This window comes from Alosa sapidissima, chromosome 6 (genome assembly GCF_018492685.1).
Source record: "Alosa sapidissima isolate fAloSap1 chromosome 6, fAloSap1.pri, whole genome shotgun sequence".
NCBI classification, from domain to species: Eukaryota; Metazoa; Chordata; class Actinopteri; order Clupeiformes; family Clupeidae; genus Alosa; species Alosa sapidissima.
Window position 1 is genome coordinate 2,381,113 of NC_055962.1, and position 25,380 is coordinate 2,406,492.

The 25,380-nt window shown below is 39.8% G+C and overlaps 2 protein-coding genes across 6 annotated transcripts in view; one reads left to right on the plus strand and one right to left on the minus strand.

Annotated features, from left to right (window-relative positions):
* mettl14 (methyltransferase 14, N6-adenosine-methyltransferase subun) overlaps positions 1-14,980 on the minus strand; it is a 65,826-nt gene extending 50,846 nt beyond the window's left edge. The window contains exons 1-4 of one of the 2 annotated variants that reach the window (XM_042095028.1): positions 14,658-14,980; positions 8,120-8,208; positions 5,636-5,723; positions 3,845-3,883 (exon numbers count right to left, since the gene is read on the minus strand). In XM_042095028.1, coding sequence (XP_041950962.1) covers positions 3,845-3,883; positions 5,636-5,723; positions 8,120-8,208; positions 14,658-14,723 — 282 coding nt within the window. In that variant the 5' untranslated portion in view covers positions 14,724-14,980. The remainder of the gene's footprint in view (positions 1-3,844; positions 3,884-5,635; positions 5,724-8,119; positions 8,209-14,657) is intronic. The other variant, XM_042095029.1, reaches the window with a different exon arrangement.
* A 4,202-nt stretch (positions 14,981-19,182) lies between these two features.
* Positions 19,183-25,380, plus strand: part of aig1 (androgen-induced 1 (H. sapiens)) — a 107,895-nt gene continuing 101,697 nt past the window's right edge. For 3 of the 4 annotated variants that reach the window (XM_042095037.1, XM_042095039.1, XM_042095041.1), the window contains exon 1: positions 19,183-19,419. In XM_042095037.1, the coding sequence (XP_041950971.1) occupies positions 19,279-19,419 (141 nt within the window). In that variant the 5' untranslated portion in view covers positions 19,183-19,278. Of the gene's footprint in view, positions 19,420-19,671; positions 19,873-25,380 lie in introns of those variants that run through there. The other variant, XM_042095042.1, reaches the window with a different exon arrangement.

Below are 25,380 nucleotides of genomic sequence, written 5' to 3' on the forward strand. Positions count from 1 at the left end.
GGAGAATGCAATGCAATCAATCATTTTGTACGATTTATTGGCACAGGCTGGCATGCAGCAGAACAATTGCTTGGCTGGCCACCTCAGAGAGAGCGAGAAAAAAAGATGCACATTTAAAAGGGTCTAAATTCCAGCGCGGAATTGCGGGTATTGCGAATAAATTATTACTTAGTATTGAGCATAATAATAAAAGTCCCGCAAATCTAGCCATCATAATGCGAGAGATTCCCACACATTTTACCCTGTACCCTGTCTGACATTACTATAATAATGGAGCGGCCTGAGTGCGGGACTATTGACGGACCAACTCTGACTTCAATTGAACCCCAATTGAACCCCATGCAGAGACACACACGCGTGCACGCAGGACCACTTTGGGGGTGCCTCTCTTTCGTTGCTCTCTCTCTCTCTCTCTCTCTCTCTCTCAGCAGGATTTGTCACCGCTGAAGTCAAATTATAGCCTAGGTGCTTCAACATTAACCGCTATCGACAGGAAAGGAAAACAAACATTTAGCGATCAGGAACCGCCAGGAATTTTGCAAATACAGAAGCATGACCGCCTAGGCTATAACGTAGAGAACATGGATGACTTCTCTATTTGACGTTCGATTGCGGACGTGAACAGACAGCTACAGACACGGAGCGCACATTAGGCCTACTTTCACTTTCTGTGCGTATTCATTACGTGAAAGATAATTAGTAGCAAAACAGCGATCAAATATTACATGGCAGTGCGTTTTGTTTTCAAATGTTTTCATGCATGTCTAGAAAACAGCTGAGGAATGTTTAGGAGACTCGTAAATCCTCAAATTTAGGCTGCGCAAACCACAGCACCTTTATTTGGCCATGGCTTGTATTCGAGTCAGCTAAAATATAATCCTTTATTTCTTGCGTTTTATTGTGAGACATAGGCCTACTTTTCGTTTGGAGCGGCATGGGTAGGCTATCAAAAGCAGATGTTTAATTTGAGATTTAATTTACGTTTGGACTGTTGATTATATTGCTAAATATCGGGACTGATGACCACTGATCTGTGGGGTATTTAATGGCTTACTATTAAGTTTCATAGTGTCGGGAATTTCGATTGCCATCCACTTATTGCGAGATAAGGTATCCGCACTTTCATTCATTCGTGTGCTGTGCTGCAAGGGAAACCTTATTCCGTATAGCCAAAGATGTCTAAGATAGCATAAATGTAGTTATTTTTTAAATTATGCATGATTTACTTTTTTATAAAATTCATAGGCTGGTGCCTGGCAGCAACAATTGTGTTTAAATGTAGGCTTCAGCCTCTAGCTCAGAAGGGTGCGGCATGCGACTAGCTTGAGAGCAATGAGAGCAACGTGTTGGAGACTCATGGTGTAAATGACTTTTCATTGGCAACAATACCAACCAACAATATAAAATATTAAGAAGAGCTCTTTTATGAGTTAAATTGAAACAAAATTATACTGGCTTTTATTTGTCCAAATCTGAGGCCCGGCTATAAATAGAATCCCTGACATAATTTGACGCACATGTGTTTCAGGCTTAGTGCAAGCACTAATCTCTGACTGAAAGTGCACAGGACTTGTGCATTTGAGAGCGCTCTCTCGCGGCTGTAGACGTAATGTTTCACGTAGGGTTCATGTCAGTTAATATAAATTAACATTTTAAAACATGTTCAATTATATATTTTCTCATATATATGTCGCACCTGACTATAAGTCGCAGGACCAGCCAAACTATGAAAAAAAGTGCGACTTATAGTCCGGAAAATACGGTACTGCACTTTGCCTTTGTATTAGTGTTTTAGTTGCTCAGAGTAATAAAGTGCAGTATCTACATTTTTGGGGTCAAAGGTCATATCAATGGTGTTTTTTTTACTATATATACACATTTCCACGTCTTGCTACTTATGGCACGACAGCTGCGCATATGTGTGTGAGGAGAAAAGACGCGCAGCCACAGGCTAGGGGAGGAGGCACAAGAGGCATGCCTTGCGCACATAAATGTTACTTCAAAAGCACACGGTCTTAAGACTTTTTAAGGCCTTAATTTAGGAACATGACTTAAGACTCCGTGGCTACCCTGCAAGTGGCCAAAGTCGTTATCGACATGTCATTTTCCAGTGAAACTACTTGAATTTCGGGTTAAATAAAAATCCATTTATTTCCAAAAATGAAAAAGCAACCAAAAATGGTCACAGTTCTCATTGCTTTCTCATCTCTTTGCCTTTGTAGGGCAGAGTGCATCAACCACATTCAAGCATTTCATATAGCCTAGCCCAGGGGTTCCCAAACTTTTCCACGACAAGGCCCCCCAAATACCACTAGGTTCTGGCCAAGGACCCCCGTGATGTGTTATTAAACCCATCGAGAATACTACGGCAAATGTAAAAATACATTAAGCTAATCCTAATAATTATTTTAGCCACAAACACTTTGCGATGGAGCATACAGTGTGTAAAAATTGTATTTGGGGATTTCTGCTATATGAGAGCTATCACTCTACTATTATTCCCAGTCATTATCATGGAAAATATAATGTTCAGATATGCGACACATTATTATAATGGCATTGTAGAACAACCCTAATAGTAATAAGTATATTTTAACATTTTGAAATGTATTTATTTGTTGCTTTTATTTTTCCTTCCAACTCCCTGGCACCCCCTCGCGGCCCCCGGCCCCCACTTTGAAAACCACTGGCCTAGCCCACATCTTAAATAAACTGAGTCATTTAAATAAAATTACTGTAGTCAAAGTTTGAATAGTCAGTTTGAGAAGAAAGAGAAGTTAACTTGGCCAGGGAAAAAGGCTCACATTGCATTTCATTGCTTCTTAATGAAAAGCGTCAGCCTCATGACTAACCCCCCCCCCCCCCACACACACACACAATGGAGGACTATTTTTTCGTTTTCTTTTCTCCATCTCTTTTTTTCTTACTTTTTCTTTTTTTGCCTGCACGAGGTATGTGAAGGTATGTGAACTGTGACACTATCATATGTATTAATCAAAGTTGTTTTACCATGAATTGTTAATTTATTGCCATACCATGGTTGCAAAATTTTAGACACTCTACTGAGCTTATTATTAAAATTAAGTAATGAAAAATGTTCTATGTTTTCTGGAATATAGATAGGTTCATAGAACCATCTGTCCATTTGATCGGTAACTCACAAGGAAGAGTAAAATTGGTTTTCTTCAGTGGACCAAGTCTCATAATATTACATTTATCATAGTTAGGTTTTAGACCAGACATTTTTAAAAAAATATTTAAATCTAATATTAAGTTTTGCAGAGATATACTATCAGAATTAATCATGAAAGTTGTATCATCTGCATACATAGACATTTTGGATTGTAAACTGTGTTTTGAAAGTTATAATATTATTATTATTATTGTCTTGAATCTTATTTTCAAGTATCTCTATTGCTATAATAAATAGGTAAGGGGATAAAGGGCAACCTTGCTTCACTCCTCTTTTAAGTGTAATTGACTGATTGATTGACTGACTGATCCGTTGATCATTATTTTACTTATTGAACTATTGGAGATCACTTTGATCCAGGCTATCAGGGTCTCCCCAAAATGAAAACAATTTAAACATTTGTGTAAAAAGTCCCATTTTATTTTATCAAAGACTTTTTCAAAATCTGCAACAAAAATTAATCCTGTCTTTTTTAATGATATTCTATTATTTCTAGTACTATTATTTTTTGGATCTTTATAGTGTCCATTTGAATCCTGTTTTAAGAGCACAGAGATTGCACTCTCTTTGGGTACCAGAGAGAATACCTTGCTCATATGAATAACACATGATGAGTGGGTTTTTGATCTGCTCATAAAATATCTGGTATACCTCCACAGGAATTCCGTCAAGACCAGGAGTTTTCCCTTTCTGAAAAGACATGATTGCATGTTGAAGTTCAATACTTGTAATTTTACCCTCACATGTTTGTTTTTGTTCTTCTGATAGTTTAATACAACTTTGTGGGAAAAAAGCTTCTTCAATTTCTTTAACATATCCAGATTCCATTATTATATCTCCTGTAAATAGTTCTTTATAATAATTTTCCATTTCATTTAAGATTGCTGTCGGTGTGCTCAGTATATTTGAGTCATCTACAATAAGTTTTTGTATATTCTTTTTAGATATATTTCTTTTTTGTAATTAAAAAAAAAAATATTGCACCTCTCCCCTTTTTCCATCCATGATAGATTTTTCTATAATAACATTTTCATATTCTTTTTGCTTTAGCTCCAATTCATCCAACGTATCTTGTGTTGTTTCTGATTTATCTGCAGTATATCTAAAATCATAAATTCAATTTCTTTTTTGATGTTTTGTTCTTTTTGTCTATATAATTTTTGTCTGAGTGAAGCCCATTTTAATACATGTCCTCTAAAAGCTATCCCAAACCATAAGTGGGCTTGCCGATTCAACATTATCTATATAAAAAAAACTATAATACATTTTTTAGTTTTTTCTACAAATACACAATCATTCAATTATTTTTGGTTAAATTTCCAGTACCCAGGTCCTCTAAGACATTCTGACATTTGCATATGTAATGAGATGAGTTGGTGGTCTGATCTTAATTTGTCCTTCACTTTAGATGTCAGTGAGAATGATGAGAAAATAATCAATTCTGCTGGCCTGGCCATCTTTGCAAATTAGGATACTTTAGTCTCCAAATATCAACCAAGTCTTTTTCGTCCATTATTAGTTTAATCCAGGGGTGGGCAAACTTTTTGGCTCAAGGGCCACATTGGGTTTCGAAAATTGGCCGGCGGGCCGCACAACAACCCCCCCACGCATAAAAAAAATACATTTTTTAAATACATTTATAGCCTATAATTTAGTATGAAAAGTATTTGTTTTAAAATATTAATTGCTTAAAAATGCTGCTAATTTTATGCTGTTTAACAAACGTATAAATTGTGCACTGTCGCTTTAAGACAGTCGCTTTAATTCACGTTTATTTCTCAATGATCTTCTGCCTGCTCCGCTGTGGCTAGTGCTGTACCTACGGCTGGGCCCTCTCACAGTTTTTAAATGGTCAGTAGTGGGAACTACTGTTGCCTTCATGATTTCCTTTTAAAACTTTCTTATAAGAAGGAGATATCAATTATCAACAATCACAAGCCAGCTGGAACCTGCGGCTCTCTCTCCCTCCCGTGAGTGCAGACGCGTTCCCAATTAAATGGATTGCATAATGTTCACATTAGATCTGCTGCAAAGGAGATAACTAAGAGTTAACTTAGTTTAACATGATGTTATCTCTGTTTAACATGATGTTTTGACATTGACATTGTAAACGTTCTCTAAGGAGAGTGAAAAGCAGTTTGCAGTAGAGCTAACCAACGTCGTCTCTATCGCAGGAAAAAAATAGCGAGCAGCCTGATAACTAAATGAAATGCTCGGCGGGCCGGATGAAAGTGCTTGGCGGGCCGGATCCGGCCCGCGGGCCGCAGTTTGCCCTACCCTGGTTTAATCTCTTTTTGAGCTTGAATATGATAGCTGGTGGAGTTATTTCCTTTACGATCCAAAACTCTATCTTAAGTTACATTATAGTCACCAACCATGTGTAAGTGAAAGTGTAGTATTACTGAGAAATAAATATGCAATCTGCCCAGGGTGGCCACTCACCCGGTGCTCCACTACATCATCTTCAACATCTTCTCCCTCCATCTGGCACTTCCGCTTGGTGACTGGAACCAATGTGTCCAAAGATACCCTTCAGAGCAACAAGAGAGAGAAACCACACCTCATAATTTTAAGAGACTTATTTTTTACATGAATTTAGATTGAAATAGACTGTAGGGAGATAGGATCACATCACTGGGTCAGCAGTGTGTTGGGCAAGTTTTAAGTTAACCCTCTATACCCCAATAGAATTCTAGAATACTGCAGCTGTTTACTGAGAACAATGAAAATCCCATATTTTTTGTCATCCTGAAATATATAATAAAATTGAAAAATATAACAAATTGCTATATTAAGAGAAAAGGAAAAATGACAACAACAAGTTTGCTTTGTTTTTAAGGGCATTGACAGATTTTCTTTGAAAATGTTCAGGTTCATACACCTTTATTAGGTTCCCAAGGCCTTTGGGAATAAAAACAGCCCCACAATAGCACAGCCCCTTCACCATAATTCTCATTAGGCATGGGGTTCTTTCCAGTATAGTCAAAGATCCTTTAGAACACCATCTTTATCAACCGTCTCTGGTATAGTCATTCTTCTATGTACGCCAAACACATCTAAAGTGTTTCTAGCCAAAGAGCGCAACTTTAATTTCATCTGACAATAGACCACACTTCCAGACAAAGTCACTGTACCATTCATTAACTCCTGCCGTTTAAATTGGTAATTAAATGACTGGACAGGCTTTTACCTGGCATGCCCTCTAAATAATCTATTAGCAGTGAGGTCACAAGTTTTTTAGGAACTTGGTGACCCCAAGATGATACCTTTGTCTGTAACTCTCCCATACTGTAAGTGGGGGCAAGATAACCATGGGTCTTTGTCCAAGCATGCTCACTGCGCCGGGATTAGTGTGTGCTTCACCTTACTGTGTGTTCACTGTGTGCTGAGTGTTTTTCACTAATTCACGGATTGGGATAAATGCAGAGGCCAAATTTCCCTCACGGGATCAAAAGAGTATACTTATACAACAAAAGCATTTTCATTGAGTACAGGGGGAACAAGTCATGAGAAGTAGGCTATTTACGACGGCAAAGTAAAATAAAACTAAACAGTTAATTGTTGTTATTTAGTAGGTTTAAATAATTGCTTACAGAGTGTTCCTCATCATCACTGTCAAGAAGCTCTTGCATTAGTGGAATTGAGTTCTAAAAGACACATAAACCCTGTTTCACAAGTGCTGTAGTGGCGTCCATATCGTAAACCATACTGTCTGTAATCCCAAATAACCGTTCGTAAACTCATAGGGAGTTAGAACGCTTATCTTTTTCGAACTTCAGAGCGTTATTCTATTTTCAGAGTGTCAGATTGAATTTACGAACGCACTCAAAATATAGCCTATTTAAGAGCAGAGGAGTGTGCCATGTTCGGTAGCCCAAGAGTTCATGTATCCACACACAGCAGCTGAAATTAGCAGCACACCTGCAGCCACGAAGCTACTGAGCCTCTGTGCTTCACACACACTCTAAAAAATGCTGGGTTAATTTTTCAACCCAAGCACTGGGTTGACACTGTTGGGTCAATTTCTGGGGTTGTTTTTACTCATGTTGGGTTATTTCTGTAACCCAGCTTGCTGGTTTGATAGCTTAGGAAAGTGCCCCCTCCATGTAACTTACGGGGTGGTTTTTGGTGGTAACATTATACCCAACTTGGATTCACTGAATAATGTGTTAACATTAGCTAGCTAACGTTAGCACTGCCAATACTTAACTTGTGTGTCAGCCTGCTAATGTTATCTAGCTAGCTAATGTTATCCAGCTCATCTCCATACGCACGTTTTGTATTACCGGTACGTTTAAAACAACTCCATAATGTGGTCATGGTTTTCGAGTGTGTTGCGGTAATATTTTGTTTCCTGGTGGATTTTCACTGATAATGGTTTCTGAAAGTCTATAACAGTGATTAATGCACTCTTTTTTTTCTTTGATTGACAGGGCTGACCCCCAAAGCGGACCGTGGAATCTGCCTGCCTTCATGGAAGTATCACATGCTTTTCAGGCGATCTGTTCAAAAATAAATTAAATATCAAATAAATAATTCGGTCTAACTGTTTTACTTCATTACATGGCTATTGTTGCCCATTTTAATGTACATTGTCTACATCAGGCCAAGCTGTTAACAAAAAGGTGTGACTTTCAAGTAATGTGGATTGTGGACAATAAAATATTAAAATTAATATAATGCATCATCCTATTTCTATTTCGGCTGATACAATTCCGCCCTATTTCACTTTGATGTAGGCCTACTTAAGTAAAATAAAGTAAAGAAATCTGGTTTTGTAAATCCATAAGCAAAAAACAGAACTCAATAGTGGGTCAAATACATAGAGGTGAATATAAACGAGTAATGGGTTATAACCACTTACCCATCAAATAAAATGTTACCATTTTGCATGCAACTAAGTGGTTATAAAATTCTGCCGCTCACCTGCAAATCTCTCTCGTCTCCTCAATCTCCTTTTGTTCATCTTTACTATTGAGCACAGCACCAATACTGTCTGCACTCTCAGCTCCAAGCTGGAAGAAAACCATACAAATCATTAGCATTAAGCATTTATAATTGCACTAAAATTAGGGCTGTCAAACAATTTTTTTTTTTTTTTTTTTTATCACGATTAATCGCTGAATTTATATAGTTAATTGTGATTAATCACCTATTTTATCACATGATTAAAATTATATTATTTTACATTTCTAAACATTCCAGAAGTCCATATTAACAATGCAAAGCCATTTTACCAGTATGTTGATTGGGAATCAAATGGAAGCAAAGAACGTCATTTTATGAACTTAACTTTAAGACATATTTGATTGTTTCAAATAAAATTTCAAAAGTAGTGGGCCTGAGGCAACACATTGTATTTTTCAAAAATATAGCTAATATAAACTGAAATAAATGCTACAGCAGAAGTGCACGTACAAAATGTACGCATAAAGGGCATAACAAATAAAACACACTCCATATAGCCTATATTCATCATCTTTAGAGTTCAGTTGAACATATGGAACTTTTTAAATTGAGAAATATGCAAAACCCAAATGCAGCGATTAGTTTTACAACTGACATTTGGACGTCAAATGTGAGCCTGATGTCCATGCTAAGCCTAACTGCACAGTGGGTAGATGATGACTTCCAACTACACCAAGTCATGTTACAATGCCAAGAGATGGTCGGGTCCCACACTGCTGCCAATCTGGCCTTTGCACTCGATAGAATGTTACAACATTGGGGAATCGACAGGAGTAGGTGCATGTAGTGTTGCGAGACAATGCAAGGAACATGGTGAAAGCAATGAATGACGCCAACTTGGCTAATTTGCCCTGCCCATGTATGCCCATACATTACAGTTAGCAGTGAACAAGGGTCTGCTGTCCCAACGAAGCATCACTGACATAGTGAAAACTGGGAGGAAAATTGTTGGACATTTTAAACACTCACCACAGGCCTACTCGCTATTTCATGATATCTAGGAAACAAGGAAGTGCCTGCAGCAAGATGTCATCACAAGATGGAACAGTACTTTCTATATGCTAGAATCGCTGATTGAGCAGAGACGTGAGCTAGGGGTATTCGCTACGGAGAATGACCTGCCGGCCACTCTCACTATGCACCAGTGGGGGTTAATTGAGAATGTGCTCATTATGAATTTATTTTATTAATAAATTAATGAATATACATAGGCCTATCATATAGTCTGTTAATATCTGATTCTGAAACAATACTTTCTTAAATCCTTCTTTTTTTGTTTGTGCAATAGGTACAATAATTGCTACTTCTCCAATGAAGTGAAAGATCAAGTGAAACAGGAGCTTCTGACTGCACTGCAGAGGGAGACCAGATGCCCACCAGAGGAACAAGCTGCTGAGGTATCCACAGCTCGTGGACCTGACCCAGAAGAAGCACCGCCAGTCAAAAAGCCACGTAGCTTACGGTTTTCAGTTCATGACGAAATTCTTAAGGAAAATACTGGAGGTGGAGCAACAACTGGCCAGCCCCTTGTCTGTGCAAGTACAGAGCTACCTGTCAGAGGCGCCCATTGGCCGAAGTGAAAATGCATTGACCTACTGGAGGATCAACAAAGATCATTTCCCTGCACTTGCTCCACTTGCCCAAGCTTACCTCTCTGCACCATGTACAAGCGTTGACAGTGAGCGCTTGTTTACCCTGGCTGGACATGTGGCAGATGAGAGCAGAAACTGACTATCTGGTGACAAAGCAGAAATGCTTCTGTTTGCGAAGAAAAACTTGCCATTGATGTACAAGTGATTGCAATAGGCTTGTGTGTGTGTGTTTTGAGAAATATCTTTATATAGCAAGATGATATTTTATTATTATTCCACTGCTTGGTTGAATTTCCCATTGTCCTACGTAATTTAGAACGACCATTAACCGTATGTTATCTGCACACCTATGAAGTAGATCCATTTTTTTGGCCGTATCACACTTGTATATTAATTCGCCGAACTCGTTTTTTTCGAAGTTTAAATGAACCGTCACGTTGCATCCGAGCTGTAAAATGCAGACGTTCAGAACATTGCAACATTGTAGCATATGACGGAGGTGGCTTTTAGCTAGATGGATGACAGCAGGCTAAGTAAAAGCGATGTTTCAAAGCTAAAGTTCATCAGAATCTTGGGATACGCCCGCTTGACCACGGGAGAGATAGAACTAACGTCTGGCCTGTGAGTTGAGAAATTAGTTGATATGTGTCGAAAGAAATTAGTTCTACAAACAAGACAGTTTTAGCTATTAAAACGTTTAATCCGCTTCGCGTCGGGGCCGTTTTACAACCTCGACCGTGCATTAACTTCTGTGAACAGACCACCGTGTCGTCCATTATCCCTTACTTATTATTATTATTTTTATTTGTTATTTATATATATTTTTTTTTATTGCCATTACCCGTTTTCATACAGAAGTTTAGTTTGCTAAATATATCACAATTTTTAGTTGGATATTGGATATGAAAAGAAAGAAATGGTTCTTCCATACCACTGCACTTTAGATGTGTGTGAACTTCGCACACCAGGAGTAATAAACTGGTCGCAGGTCGCAGGTCTGGCGTATAGCAGGGGATACCATGGTCCTTAAACCAGGTAACTGGAAGCTTTGGCACTGTGTGCAGGTGCCAAGTCCTGTTGGATAATGAAATCTGCATCTCCATAAAGTTGGTCGGCAGCAGGAAGCATGAAGTGCTCTAAAACTTCCTGGTAGACAGCTGCGTTGGCCCTGGACCTCAGAAAACACAGTGGTCCAACACCAGCAGATAACATGGCACCCCAAACCATCACTGACTGGAACTTTACACTGGACTTCAAGCAACATGGATTCTGTGCCTCTCCTCTCTTCCTCCAGACGCTGGGACCTTGATTTCCAAAGGCAATGCAAAATTTCCTTTCATCAGAGGACATAACTTTGGACCACTTAGCAGCAGTCCAATCCTTTTTGTCTTTAGCCCAGGTGAGACGCTTCTGATGCTGTCTCTTGTTCAAGAGTGGCTTGACACAAGGAATGCGACAGCTAAAACCCATGTCTTGCATACGTCTGTGCGTGGTGGTTCTTGAAGCACTGACTCTAGCTGCAGTCCACTCTTTGTGAATCTCCCCCACATTTTTGAATGGGTTTTGTTTCACAATCCTTTCCAGGGTGCAGTTATCCCTATTGCTTGTCAGTGTTGTAGTACTCGAGTCCGAGACTCGAACTCGAGTCCGAGTCATTAGCTAAATTTAGAGACTCGTGACTTGACTTGGACTTGAGCACTGAATGACTCGAACTTGGACTCGTGCATTCACACTCGCGATGACTCGTCGAGGACTCAACTTTTTTTTGTAATATATCATAAGGCTATAATTGTAGTATGTCAATTTGCTATATGGTTTTAATATCTACATTATTTGTAATAATAATTTTAGTTCAAGGGAATGTTAGGCTACTGCTTCGTGTCATAGTAGGCTACATCGCAAGTCACATCATGTTCACATGCAAAGCAAACTAACGTTAACACCAAAATGCCTGGAGACATGGCTGCCGCTATTTCAATGTAGTATTGCCAGGCAATATTAGTTCTCATACATGACATGACATTACCTAAGATTACACTCAGCCCCTGGCTAAACATCACACACTGCTGCTGGATAGCTGATCATCGTGACTTGGTGAACAGTGTTTTTCCTGACTGACGCAAAAAACGAGGTTCCATTCATTCATTTTCATTTGGGGCGTGCCCTGCCGTGCTTCTGTCTGTTAATTTGCAGCAGGCTATTATCGGATGAAAGAAAAATAAACTGAAAAGTTTTCCCGATCAAGATATAGCATACTTCTTAATTTTGGTGTCATAAAATATAGAAGCATAACATTAAATTGCCTAGTAGAGTGTCCATGTAGAGCAGGGGTGGGCAAACTGCGGCCCGCGGGCCGCATCCGGCCCGCCAAGCACTTTCATCCGGCCCGCCGAGCATTTCATTTGGTAATCAGGCTGCTCGCTATTTTTTTCCTGCGATAGAGACGACGTTGGTTAGCTTTACTGCAAACTGCTTTTCACTCTCCTTAGAGAACATTATGTCAATGTCAAAACATCATGTTAAATAGAGATAACATCATGTTAAACTAAGTTAACTCTTAGTTATGTCCTTTGCAGCAGATCTAACGTGAACATTATGCGATCCATTTAATTGGGAATGCGTCTGCACTCACGAGAGAGAGAGCCGCAGGTTCCAGCTGGCTTGTCATTGTTGATAATTGATATCTCCTTCTTATAAGAAAGTTTTAAAAGGAAATCATGAAGGCAACAGTAGTTCCCACTACTGACCATTTAAAAACTGTGAGAGGGCCCAGCTGTAAAAAAAATATATGTTTCATACTAAATTATAGGCTATAAAAAATGTGTATTTTTGTGTATTTTGTGTATTTTTTTATGTGTGTGTCGTGGGGGGGTTGTTGTGCGGCCCGCCGGCCAGTTTTCAAAACCCAATGTGGCCCTTGAGCCAAAAAGTTTGCCCACCCCTGATGTAGAGTGTCAATGTAGGCCTATGTGTCGGCGCAAGTGAAACTGACAAACTGAACCTCTCATGGGTAGGCCAGAAACAACTATATTTAAAACCACGAATTACTGTTCAAACGAGCGATTTGATAGCCTAATCCACTGCACGAAAAAAAAGTAAATAGCAACTTGTTATATTTCTAACAGGTGAATATCGTAGCAAATAGTAGCCTATGGCGATGGCAGCTTAAAAAAAATATTTATTTCACTCATCTCGCTGAAATGAACGTAGAATGTGGCCTGTTGCGCAAAGAAATGAATTAGGCAGATGATCTGCATCTCCGTTAACCGAAAGCTAGTTTTCATCTCTATTGTTGACGTGAAATATGTCTCCATAGTGTCAGTGAAGTGATAACATTATGCAGTTGCAGGTAGCCAGTGTTCACGTCACGGGAGTCAGAAAGAAGACTTGGACTCGACTTGATCAATAGGGACTCGACTCGGACTCAACGTGGATCAATAGTGACTTGACTCGGATGAGTAGTGGACTCGACTCGGACTTGGAATTTTTTTTTAATGACTTGGGACTTGACTCGGACTTGAACACTGGGGACTCGAACCTGGACTCGGACTCGAGGCATAGTGACTTGACTACAACACTGTTGCTTGTACACTTTTTTCTACCACATCTTTTCCTTCCCTTTGCCTCTCTATTAATGTGCTTGGACACAGAGCTCTGTGAACAGCCAGCCTCTTTAGCAATGACCTTTTGTGCCTTCCCCTCCTTGTGCAAGGTGTCAATGGTCGTCTTCTGGACAACTGTCAAGTCAGCAGTCTTCCCCATGATTGTGTAGCCTACAGAAATAGACTGAGAGACCATTTAAAGGCCTTTGCAGGTGTTTTGGGTTAATTAGCTGACTAGAGTGTGGCACCAGGTGTCTTCAATATTGAACCTTTTCACAATATTCTAATTTTCTGGGATGCTGAAAATTAAAATAAATTAACATTTGAAATATATCGATCTGTGTAAAATGAATGAATATAATATACAAGTTTCACTTTTTGAATGGAATTACTGACATAAAAATCAACTTTTTGATGATATTCTAATTATATGACCAGCACCTGTATGTGTGTTTTCAGGCATTCAAACCTTTTATAAACTTAAAAAAAATGCTGTTGGATTGAAAAACTAGACGTCACGTCATTGACCCACATATCTATCTAGGTTATCTACATATTTATCTATAATGTGCGCTACCGCTGAACACTCCCTGTCTCTCTTTACTCCTCTCTCTCGTTACTCTCAAGGGTCTCAAGGTGGGCTTTGGTCTGTAACGTTTTATGATATCCATTGTATTTGATGTTGTTGGGTAAATGTTTATTACCAACCATCAACTTTTGTTGCTTTTGTAGCGCCACGGTTCATTAGCAGCCTCTGGTTTGTGGTCAACCATTTGCGCGTAAAGCGACGAGCTATTAGGACTTATGAATGGGTTTTGAATCTTTGTACGATTAATAGCCGGTAGGTGAGGTGAGGTGAAATAGAATGCGAAATATTTTTTAAAAACAGGCATTTGACTCGTAACTTACACATGTTTTGCATTTTCACACTGCATCGCAATTTCGTTTCGTATCTTACAGACCTTAACTTACCGATTAGAAGAGTAGATTCGATGGATGTTTAAACTAAAAGATTGTAGATAGGTTGCCACCTAAGTTACTTCACGTGGAAGATAAAGTAAACGTTACAGCCACAGTCCTAACCTCAGTCAATGTAGCATCCCCTAGCAGTTCCAGCTGTAAATGTAGGCTAACGTTAGTATTTACTGCTCTCTGAATTAATGATCCTGGATATTATTGTATGCCATTGTTAGGGCCACGAAGTGTACATTAAGGATACACCCAGCTCAGCTTTTCCGACGTTAACTTAACCGTTGGTGCTGTCACTGGCTGACATAGTATTGCTGGTATAACTTAGCTTACCTGTTGTGCCAAAAGCTGCCGCCTCAGCTTCTGTCTCTCTCTAATTTCTTGAAGTCGACTGTTCATTCTGAAAAATTGGCTATTCTCAACAACTTATCAAGTTCGGTGTCATTCAGTTCCTCTGTATAGACCATAAAGTCGCGCTAGTCACTTCGACACAACTTCCGGTAGCCAGAATAAAAGTCCCTTCAAAATGTATTTTTCGTCTTTGAAAATGTTGTGTTCTATCGACAAGTAGTGCAGTTCTCTATGTATGGACGAGTTTTTTTGTTCAATTTTCTTGCGGATTAGTAAGGGCACTTTCATAACTATTTTGTTCCGAAATTGAAACAGGGCAGACTCGAAAACCAACCCGGAAGTTCGAAAAACTGCAATGTACGTAAAAATCCGCCAGGGGCAGGTCCCAGACATCCCAACCTGGATAGCTAATAGTCGTCATTTCAGGTAGGCCCCCTATCCCGATACGAAGGGAAGTGGGATTCACTTGGTCTTCATGTATTCTGCACTGCAGAAGTCATCTCTTGCCAATGTGTTCACACGTTTTCATTGGGTTCACACATTTCTCACACCCTTTTGCAAAGCAGTTAACACAGATGTCATTCAAAGACCCCAAACTCTATTGGTTTCCCTGTGCTAAACAAAAGGAAAACATCTATTCACGGGTGGTAGGGACTTTTTGCATAAGTCTGAATCTCTGATGATACATGTGTGAAACTCCTTTGCACAATTCTTCAATCAGCAATCATTCATCGTCCATAAGAGATACCATGTCTGTTCTGTGTTGCCATATGCAAGTATGGATCTAAGGCACATTTAGAGAAAATACTGTATTGTCTGTTTGGTGAAGAAAACTGCAAAAGCTGACAAGTCCATGTGTTTAATGTAGGTCTTACATGTCAATGACCGTGAACTATTTCAATGAAAAATTACAATTTGTAGTTAAATGAAATTTGTCTGTAGGTCTTACATGTCAATGACAGTTAGGCTACATCTTGGGAGGACTGAATACAGTTAAGTTTTCAATACATTTACTCTTTTCAGAGTTTTTTCTGATACCAGAAAAATGAGAAAGAAATTAATTTTTAATTTCTGTAATTTACAGAAATTACAGCAAAAATTACGGCTGAAACTCACAGTGATTGGACTACAAGACATCACACAGTCACACAGTGATTTGACTACAACTGCCAATAGCGAGTACTTGTTTACCTCTAGTGGCCAACCTTGGCAAACATCCGGCAATATTTTTTCCCCCCCACCCCCATCCCCATCCCCAACACACACACTTACATCATCACTGTCATCACTTCACATACATACAGCACACTGCTTGCTACAGTAAGCCTCCTCTACATACTTGCTGCACACTGCCCCCCCCCCCCCCCCCCCCTACATACACAGCACATTGTCTTCAGGATCTTCTCCAACACACATCCTCTACATACTTACAGCACACACACACACAGTCACTGCTCCACTCCCCTCCCGCCCACACACACATCTTCACTGTCATCACTCACATACATCATACATACAGTACTCTGCTTGCAATAGTAAGTCCCTGCCCCCATCCCCCCCCCCCCCCCCCACATACACAGCACATTATTTCATCAGGAAGCTTCTCCAACACACATCCCCAACATACTTACAGCACACTGCCCCCACCTACACACACACACACACAGTCACTGCTCCACTCCCCTCCCGCCCACACACACATCTTCACTGTCATCACTCACATACATCATACATACAGTACTCTGCTTGCAATAGTAAGTCCCTGCCCCCCCTACATACACAGCACATTATTTCATCAGGAAGCTTCTCCAACACACATCCCCAACATACTTACAGCACACTGCCCCCCCCCCCCCAATACACAGCACATTGTCTCATAAGGAAGCTTCCCCAACACACATATTGCACACTGCCCTCTCCCCACATACACAGCACACTATCCCATCTCCCCTGTCATCCCCCCAACACACACACCAAGACCCCTGGCAGTTGGGTTAGCCCCTTGAGCCGTGGATCTGCCCAAGGTTTCTTCCTTGGTAAGGGAGTTTTTCCTTGCCCCTGTTGCTCTTGGGTGCTCCTTGTTGGTGCCCCCCACCCAATCCCAATCCTCCCCCACCTTTTTTATGCAGCCCTTGCCACTTAATCTACTAAACCCCTCTTCTACTGCACTCTTTACCCCCCCCCCCCCCACCCCCCATTAATGCACAAATAGGCTGACACCAGACATAATTTCACTGCATTTCTTACTTCCAGTAACTATATGCATGTGACAATAAACTTCCTTGTATCCTTGTATCCGTTAGGGATATTGAACATATTTAACATTCTCTAACCATCGTGATTTCGAATTGGTGCAGTTTTCAGCACAAAAACTCATTTTATTCTTTTGCTCTTTTGCATTGCTCTATGCCAGTGGTCCCCAAACTTTTTCTTCCGAGGGCCAGCTCACTATGCCTGGCTCTGAGAGAGGGCCAGAGACTCGGAGTATATCAACCATAAATAGCTTAGTGCTGTGAACAACAGCAGTCTACCTTAGTTGAATATTCCATTACATTTGCTAGCTGTGTTTATGTTGCCACCATGCCATATCAGTGTAAAATGTAGCTCAAATGAAATAATACTAATAAAAAGACTCAAGTTGTGAACAAGCAATATCCTACAAATAATTTAAAGTTATCAAACTATGAGAGTTTAATGAAGTGCTGGCAAACACATCTGAAATGACCACCATTCTAACTTTCACTCACCTGATGAGAACTTTGAACTCTGTATTCATGAACATTTGAACGGTTGAATAAATAATAGAAATTATCCCAGAAAGTCCCAGAAATATGACTTGAATAGAAGTTAGTTAGTTATTAACAAATAATTGATAAACTTTTAGAATACTTTGAGCACTGATGCAGTCAGCATAGGCCTCTTACATTGTTTGCAGGTAGGCCTACACTTCATTCCGTTTTCGATGGCAGACGTGAAACAGCGCCAAAACAACCACCAGTGGACGAAAAGAGTATTACATGTGTACTGTTAAGACTCGCCATAGAGAATGAATGGGGAAATTATGGAGGTTATAGTTTGACGACTCCCGTGCGAGCCAGATGCTATATACCACGGACATGTCTTGGGGGGCCACCTAAAATGAGTTGGCGGGCCGTATTCGGCCCGCGTAGTTTGGGGACCACTGCTCTATGGTGTTCTATGGTGCTTTCTGCCTCTTGGTTGCGCACCCATGTTTTCGTGACGTTCCATAGAAATCCATGTATAGGTACATTTCAATGATATAGGATGGCCCGCCAGGTTACCCTTTACCGACTTTTCCTCAAATTTGCCAACAGGACTTTTTCTGAATGTTTGTTAGCTATCGGTGGGGTGTACTACGAATCTCGATTGGGTTAGCGAGGTATATTGCGCTCAAAGCCAGGGTATGCTGTGACACGAAAGTGGATCTGTTTTAGTGTCGCCATCACCATGCATGGTATCTTATGCTGTCAACCAAACTTGGTCGGGAGGAGGTTATGTGCTAAATTATAGCTCAAATCGTGTAATCTACCGCCCGCTGACCAATCAATTGTCTTAAAAACGAAGTTATCTCACGTGTAGGATTCTGTCATATTTACAGGTGGAGCTCCGCCTCTACTAACATTTTGGATCTCGAATGCGCTTTAATAGTGCTGTGCGTGCAAATATCCAACTATGGACGTGCATACCATACAACAACTGATGACAATTGATGTATTTGATGTTATAGGTTAGACACAAAAAATGACCGCAGTGTAGCTATCGCTCATGAATGCGGAAGTAATTGTTTTTAAATAGAGGCGGTGTGCGTCTCCACGTTACACGATTGGCCAAAGTCATCCCAAACACCGAGAACGCGCACAGATCTGAGCTGAAAGCCTAGTTTGACAAATATATGACATAACGGCAATCGTAGTATCACTTAACGTATACCCCTGAGTCAAGGCTTTGTCAAGCCTCGATATGTCTACATAGCAGATATGTCTAACGTGCTTCGTAGCATACCCCACTGAAAGCCTTTGACAAATATATCACATAACTGCTATCGTAGTATCACTTAACGTATACCCCTGAGTCAAGGCTTTGTCAAGCCTCGCTGTCTACATAGCCTAGATATGTCTAACGTGCTTCGTAGTATACCCCACAGCTCTCCCTCTATGACCATTTGCCAAGCGCAAAACTTGTTGGGGATGGTCTCTTTTTCCAATCATTTTGGAGGCGGCCGGGTCTATTTTGACTAAAGATCTCAAAGCTCCTCCGGTAGCCCCTTAAATAATAAAAAAAAAAACAGAAAAAAAACAGCAGTCCCTTATTATTTTTTGAGGAGTAACAAAAACACAACAATGTTACTCTCTTATACCCATAATGAGATGTAGGCTAATAAAGACAATCTTGAAATCTTGAATCTTAAAACAAGCACCCTCACTAGCACAGGCGACGTCGATGCATGTCGCTATAGTAACAGCAGCCTACTAGCCGTACTGTCCTGCGTGCTCTACGCTACAACACGGTCTCAAAGACGAAGGATCCGTCACTCCACAGTCCCCACGGATGAGAACAATTACTCGGCTGACAGAGCTAGAAAATGGCGCTTATCCCCTCTCAAATATTGAGAATAGCTATTCTTCTGTCGTATTTCTCTGTTCTGTGCAATTATAAAGCTATCGACATGCCTGCTCATCAAACCTATGGTGGTAGCTGGAAGTTTTTAACGTTCATAAATCTGGTAAGTGTAAATTGCTCCATTCCTACACCTTTTGGATTGTGCGACCTAGCCTAACTGTCCTCGTGTAAAAAAAAAACGATACATCGGTGTAGCCGGCAGGTAGGCTACATGTCAAATGGAGCGTTTGACGTTATGCGGCTCTATGAAATGACTCCAAGGCTAATGCATTGTAGGATGAATTAGATAAATTAGGTGGGGCTACCGTTAACGTTACGTTAATCCAAGGTCTTGTATTTCTTACATGTGGGCCAGAATCATTGTTGTGCTGGATGAATGTCCTCATGGACATCTGGTAACAAGACATAGGCTACAGGAGACCTACCAAAAAATATCACCTGGAAGCTAATGCTTCTATGAAGCTTGTATCTCATAGGCGTAGATGTAGCAGTAGGCTACGACTGTCACATGTGTTGCCATGTTATTATCCGAAGGAAATAAAGCATAGCCTACACGGAAAAACAAACAACAACAACACACTCTGGATTTATTTTATTTTATTGTAGGCCTATGGACTATGGTTGCACATGCATGACATGTCTCTAGAATTAGTCTAGAATTAGTCTCTTTCGGCTTACAAAATTGATTCATGCTGTGATTACCAAATTTGAGCAAAATTGTTTAAATTAAGTTTACATGAAATATTAGGCTCAAAGGGCCCTATCATGACATTCTAAAGTGCATCGTCACTCGTCAAAAGTCTATTCAAATTTAGTAGGATGTCCAGTTCACATTGGGAGGGGTTTCATTATCAAACGTGGAGCGCATGGCGCAACAAGGTGTTCCTAGGTTTTTTAATCAGTGATATGGGTGTGTTTGGGGCGTAACATCATTTTAAACCAATGAGAATGACATCTGTCATTCCCTTTAAAGACGCAAAGCGCGATATGTCAAATAAATGCATCGGTATTTTGGCATTCAACAGCGCATTTGAACGAGGCTGCTTGCGAGACCGTATGGAATAGTCAGGGGGTTTCTAGACTTTCGGGACAACCTGGGCTTAGCCCGGCTGGACCGGATGTAAATGTAAAGATTAGCTGAGGATTTTTTTTATATATACAGTACATAAAAGGTGTTATTGTAGTAGACAACAGACTAGACTGCCCAAATTATTTATTATTGAATTAGGTACACGTTTAAGTGTGAGGTTGCATGTAATGTATCATTAAGCACCTCCTTCTATTGATCTCCTTTCTCTCTCCATCACCTGATTGCTCTTTTGTTGTTTGATCTATGCCAGAGATCTACCAAAAAGATGTTTGATGTTAAAATGGGATTGCACACACAGAGAGAGAGAGAGAGAGAGAAAACAGATGAAAATCATGGAGTCAGATCAGTGTGTGGCAAACCAACAAAAACATACTACTACATTGCAGGATACAAAGAACTTTTGAGATTGCAATGTTCAGCTCTAATTACAAATGCTTTGCTTATGCATAGGGCATTTGCATACATTTCAGTGGACATTTAAATACATTTCCATGGAACATGTTCATTCCCATGAAACTTGGGTTTTTTAATGCTGTTTTATGTTTATGTCATCAGCTTTGTAATCACTTTGATGGTTAAATGGCTCATTACAGGGTGAATGAAAGCTGTCTCAGCCCCCTCTAGATATTTAATGGTTTATAGTTTGTCACTGTTAAAACATCTCCCTTATGAAAAATCCTACATTGCAGGCCTACTGTGTATCAAAACTGCAATTTTTTTGCTATAGTGTTAGAGAGTGTAACATCCTCGTCTGCTCTTCAGAACATACAAATGTTCAACAACGGGGGGAAAGCATTTAGCCCTTCTGGCTAAATTTAGTTATTTAGAGCTGAGTGTAATAAATCTCTCTCTCTCTCTCAAAACGAGCACTGACATGTGTCGTGCCAATTAACCTGACCAGATGCTTGCAGTTGCCTGCTTAGCCTACTAGCAGGGCTCAAAATTGCACCAGACAAATGCTGGTAAATATTGAAGTTGGTAGATTTCAGACAGAAAATACGGATTACCTATTGAATGGTGGGTGAATTTCGCCACTTCATTTGTCAGTGAAGATATTCAAGATAGTGAATGGTACATTTCAAAAAGTTAATTTTGACTCCTGCAGTGTTTACTAATGATAGCTTGCTAGCCAGCTAGCGATAGGATAGGTAAACAACACTAATAGCTGGCCTTTATGGAGTTGGTCGGACAGGACTAATCTTATATTTCAGTTTTCAAACATGAATTCTTACCCTTTTGCCTTTCGTTTGAAAAAGCCAAACAGTAGTTGAGAGCACAGATCCACTGATCTCAGACCAGACCGCGAAGCGACCCTCTGCCGCTCTCCACCCACCCCCAGCCCAGCCCCGCCCCGCCCCGCCCCGCCCGTTCTGCTTCTCCTTGTCAGAGTTCGGGATTCCTTGTTCTAACAGGCTACGAGGGATAGAATGCACAACGAAATAAAAAAATTAAATAAAATTTTTTTGGCTACCCGGGCTGAGCTCAATTTACCCCGGGCTGAAGCCCCGGTAAAATCGGCTGGCGACGCCTCTGGGAATAGTCATTCTTAAACCATGCTTTACTAAAACCTAGCTTAGCCTTCACGCATTTGCACTCGTCTATTATTTGAACTCATTGGCAAAGTGAAACTAACTTCACCAAGGAGTCAGTCAACGACAAGACAGTTATATGCAGTTACTTTCACTATTGACTGACAATGGGTTACCACCGAAAACATAGGCTGGAAAAAGCAACACTTACCCTAATATTGCTCAAATGACTGAATAAAACAACATTTATCCTGCAGAGGAGTTGCTTATATCTCGTGACAGGGCGTCTTCAGCTGTGCTCCATACGTGTCTCTCGCCTCTCCCCTAATCACTTTTAACCATCATTACCAATTTGCAAATGATGGTGAATAACTACTCATCATGAGATGTACAGTATTTCGTAATATCTTTATTCTAATTATGTTTCCCATTGTAATCGTGCAATTTGTAATGCTTTCAGTGGCGGATTTAGCAAATTGGGGGCCAAAGGCGAAGGTATGTATGGGCCCCCCCCCCATACAAAACATATTGATGTCAATGGTGCATTTTGCCCATGTTCAGGGTGGATAGTGAAAAAGAAAGATTTGCATAAGACAAGTCAAATTGGTGTTTTTAAAAAGAAAAGATCATGGAGAATAAAGAAAAAAATATTTAAAAAATCTTTGTATATTCCCACAAGGTGTTTAGGTGCTCTGAAAATGAGAATCAAAATGATTTTTTAGACTTGTAAGGTCTGCTGTTCAGACCCTGAAATGATTTATTTTCTGTTCATTGTTTTTTGTGAGAGTGTTTCTACTTATCTCAGTAAGGAAAATAAATCAAGAGCCTATGTTGAGTACAAATATGACTTCTGAAGGCTTAAACAGAGCCCAGCCAAAAACTCCAATAAAATTTGTATCAACTTTGAGGGACAGCTATGACCATGCAGGATTATCCAGACCAAACGTGACGATTTTGCTACATACTATTCCTATTTATGTACCAGCATGCAAAATTTGAGCCTCCTACATGGTTTAGTTCTTGCGCTGTGGGCTTGTGAACTTTGACAAAAAAAAGAGGCCGAACAAAATCGACACCCCCTCCCCCTGTAAAACTGGCTGTATCTTGGAAAGTATTGATCTTACATAAGAGTAATTTTACAGTGTTTCTCCTAGGTAACATAGGTACACCTGGTAATTTTTTCAGAATTTTTTGAGACCTAAGTGCGTGGGCCCTGGTTGAATTGACGTGGAATGACCTGCCTGTTTGCTTTTCTCCTACTCATATTATAGGCAACTTCTTGAAATATAATTGTTTTAATACTTATATACAGTATTAATTGGTACACTTTACATTTCTGTATACTATCTTGTCATAGCCTACACCAGAACGAGCATCAGGTGGCTGAAATGCAGTCATTTCTAACCTATTCCCAACTGCTGCATCTGCTTTGTACAGCTTGACATCTGATTATAACTTCACCATAGGGTAGCCTACACAATTTAACCGGCAATTGCTATATTTTGGATATAGGCTATAGGCTTAAATGTCACTCGGACAGACCGAGAGAAACCGAGCCCGCATTGACAACATGCTGCATAGCCTAAACAAATGTTATAGGTTTTTTCTACTTTTTTAACTTGTATGCTCGATTTCTAACTGTCTACTTTGTAAATGAAGTTGTAGCCTACTTTCTTTTGTTCAATGTGCTTGTTGAACAATGCTGGCAAGCGTGTCCCTGTTTCCCTGTCATCATGTCATTGCTCTCGTCTCGTTGTTGCTGCACCTTCCAGTGAAGTTTTCTGAGCTGTTAGATTTATAGAACATCTTCTTCCGTGTAATGACACAGGCTGATACCACATAAGCCAGTCGCAACTTTTATAATCGTGGGGCAACGCTTTGGGCGAATTCGCGATGTAGGCCTAATTCACTAACGAAACTGGCATGAGAGGGGAGATTTTCTGACGTTTCTGAGTTTGCCATCGTTGCAAGAAGTAAGCAAATTTGTCGCTAGTCGCTAGATGGCATTTTCTCTTGCTAGGGATGGCCAAAAGTCACTTAATCTAGCGACAAAGTAAGTTGGCAACACTTTCCCAGACGTCCTTTGTGTTTATCTTTCGCGCAACGCACGTTACAGACTAGTCTATTTCATTGTGGAAGTAGGGGGTGTATGTGTAGGGACATAACCATGAACTGGACATTTTAACTACAATGTTTTAACGTATTTCTTAAGAATATTATTACAATTTACCATACAAGCGTTCATGTTTTTATTTATTTTTATTTATTTTTTTAGGTTGGTTGGGGGCCCCCCTACTAAGACTACTGGTAGGGGGCCCCAAGCAGCCGCCTACCTATGCCTCTATGTTAAGACCGCCCCTGAATGCTTTGCATGGACGTGCGCTGGTGTGCGTTCATGAATGATAGAAGGATGGTGCGTGCACCTGCCAATATGACTGTTGACATGCGCTCTTAAAATAGCATATGAACAACTCGCCATTGACTTCTGACCAGGTTTAGGTGGTGTATGACAGGGATTTTTAGACAAAGCGCCAGGCCCCTCCCTAGGTTGTTAATTGCCGCACCCCTGGTCGCAATGTTTAAAAAATAAACGTGCAAAATACCGAATTAAGCTTTGCGCGGGTGAATAACGAGCTTTACGCCATGCGCTGGAGCCCAAAATACAGCCCAAAGACAAAACTGGGTTTTCAAGCCTCCAAAAAATAAAAGTATTAAAGTGCTCAAAACGTTTTTATTCTTTCTGGACATAATAGTGAACATTATGTAATTCAAATATTTTCTGGGCAAAAAATATAAGCTTAGTAGACAGCATACATTTTTACTCTGATTTCTAGAAAACAATCCCTAAAACGTCTTTCAGTGTAATACAATTTAAAATACAAAAAATCTTGGCAGGCAAGAAGATTAAGAGGATGTATGTGATTTATTATGCCATTCCAAAATACTAATTAATTGTCATTTGAAATCTTTACACTGTGCAAATATAAGTTTTACCCATTCACCAGGAATAGGTTTTTGCACCAAAGTAAATTCTGTTTAGAATACAATATTATGTAGTTTAATTGTATATTTTTTATGTATTTTAATAAACAAAAGTCATTATTAGCATTTTATCTATTTTTTATATCAAATATGCATTACACTGAATGACCCATTGATTACTCTGAATGTCTTGTCAAAAAGGTGTCATGGAATACCACTATTAGCACTACTATTGTTGTAATATTATTATCATTAGACTAAACTAGTCACAATCCTGAGTAAATGATGCAGTAGCAGATATTGCCAAAGGATAAGCATTTTTTCATTGAATATTTAAAACTTAACAAATAAAAGAACACTTAAAATTAGATGAACATTAGATAAACATTGTCTGATTATTCAGAAAACTTCAAAATAAAAATCCAAATAAAACATTCATGATTGGGAAAGCAAGGACGCATAG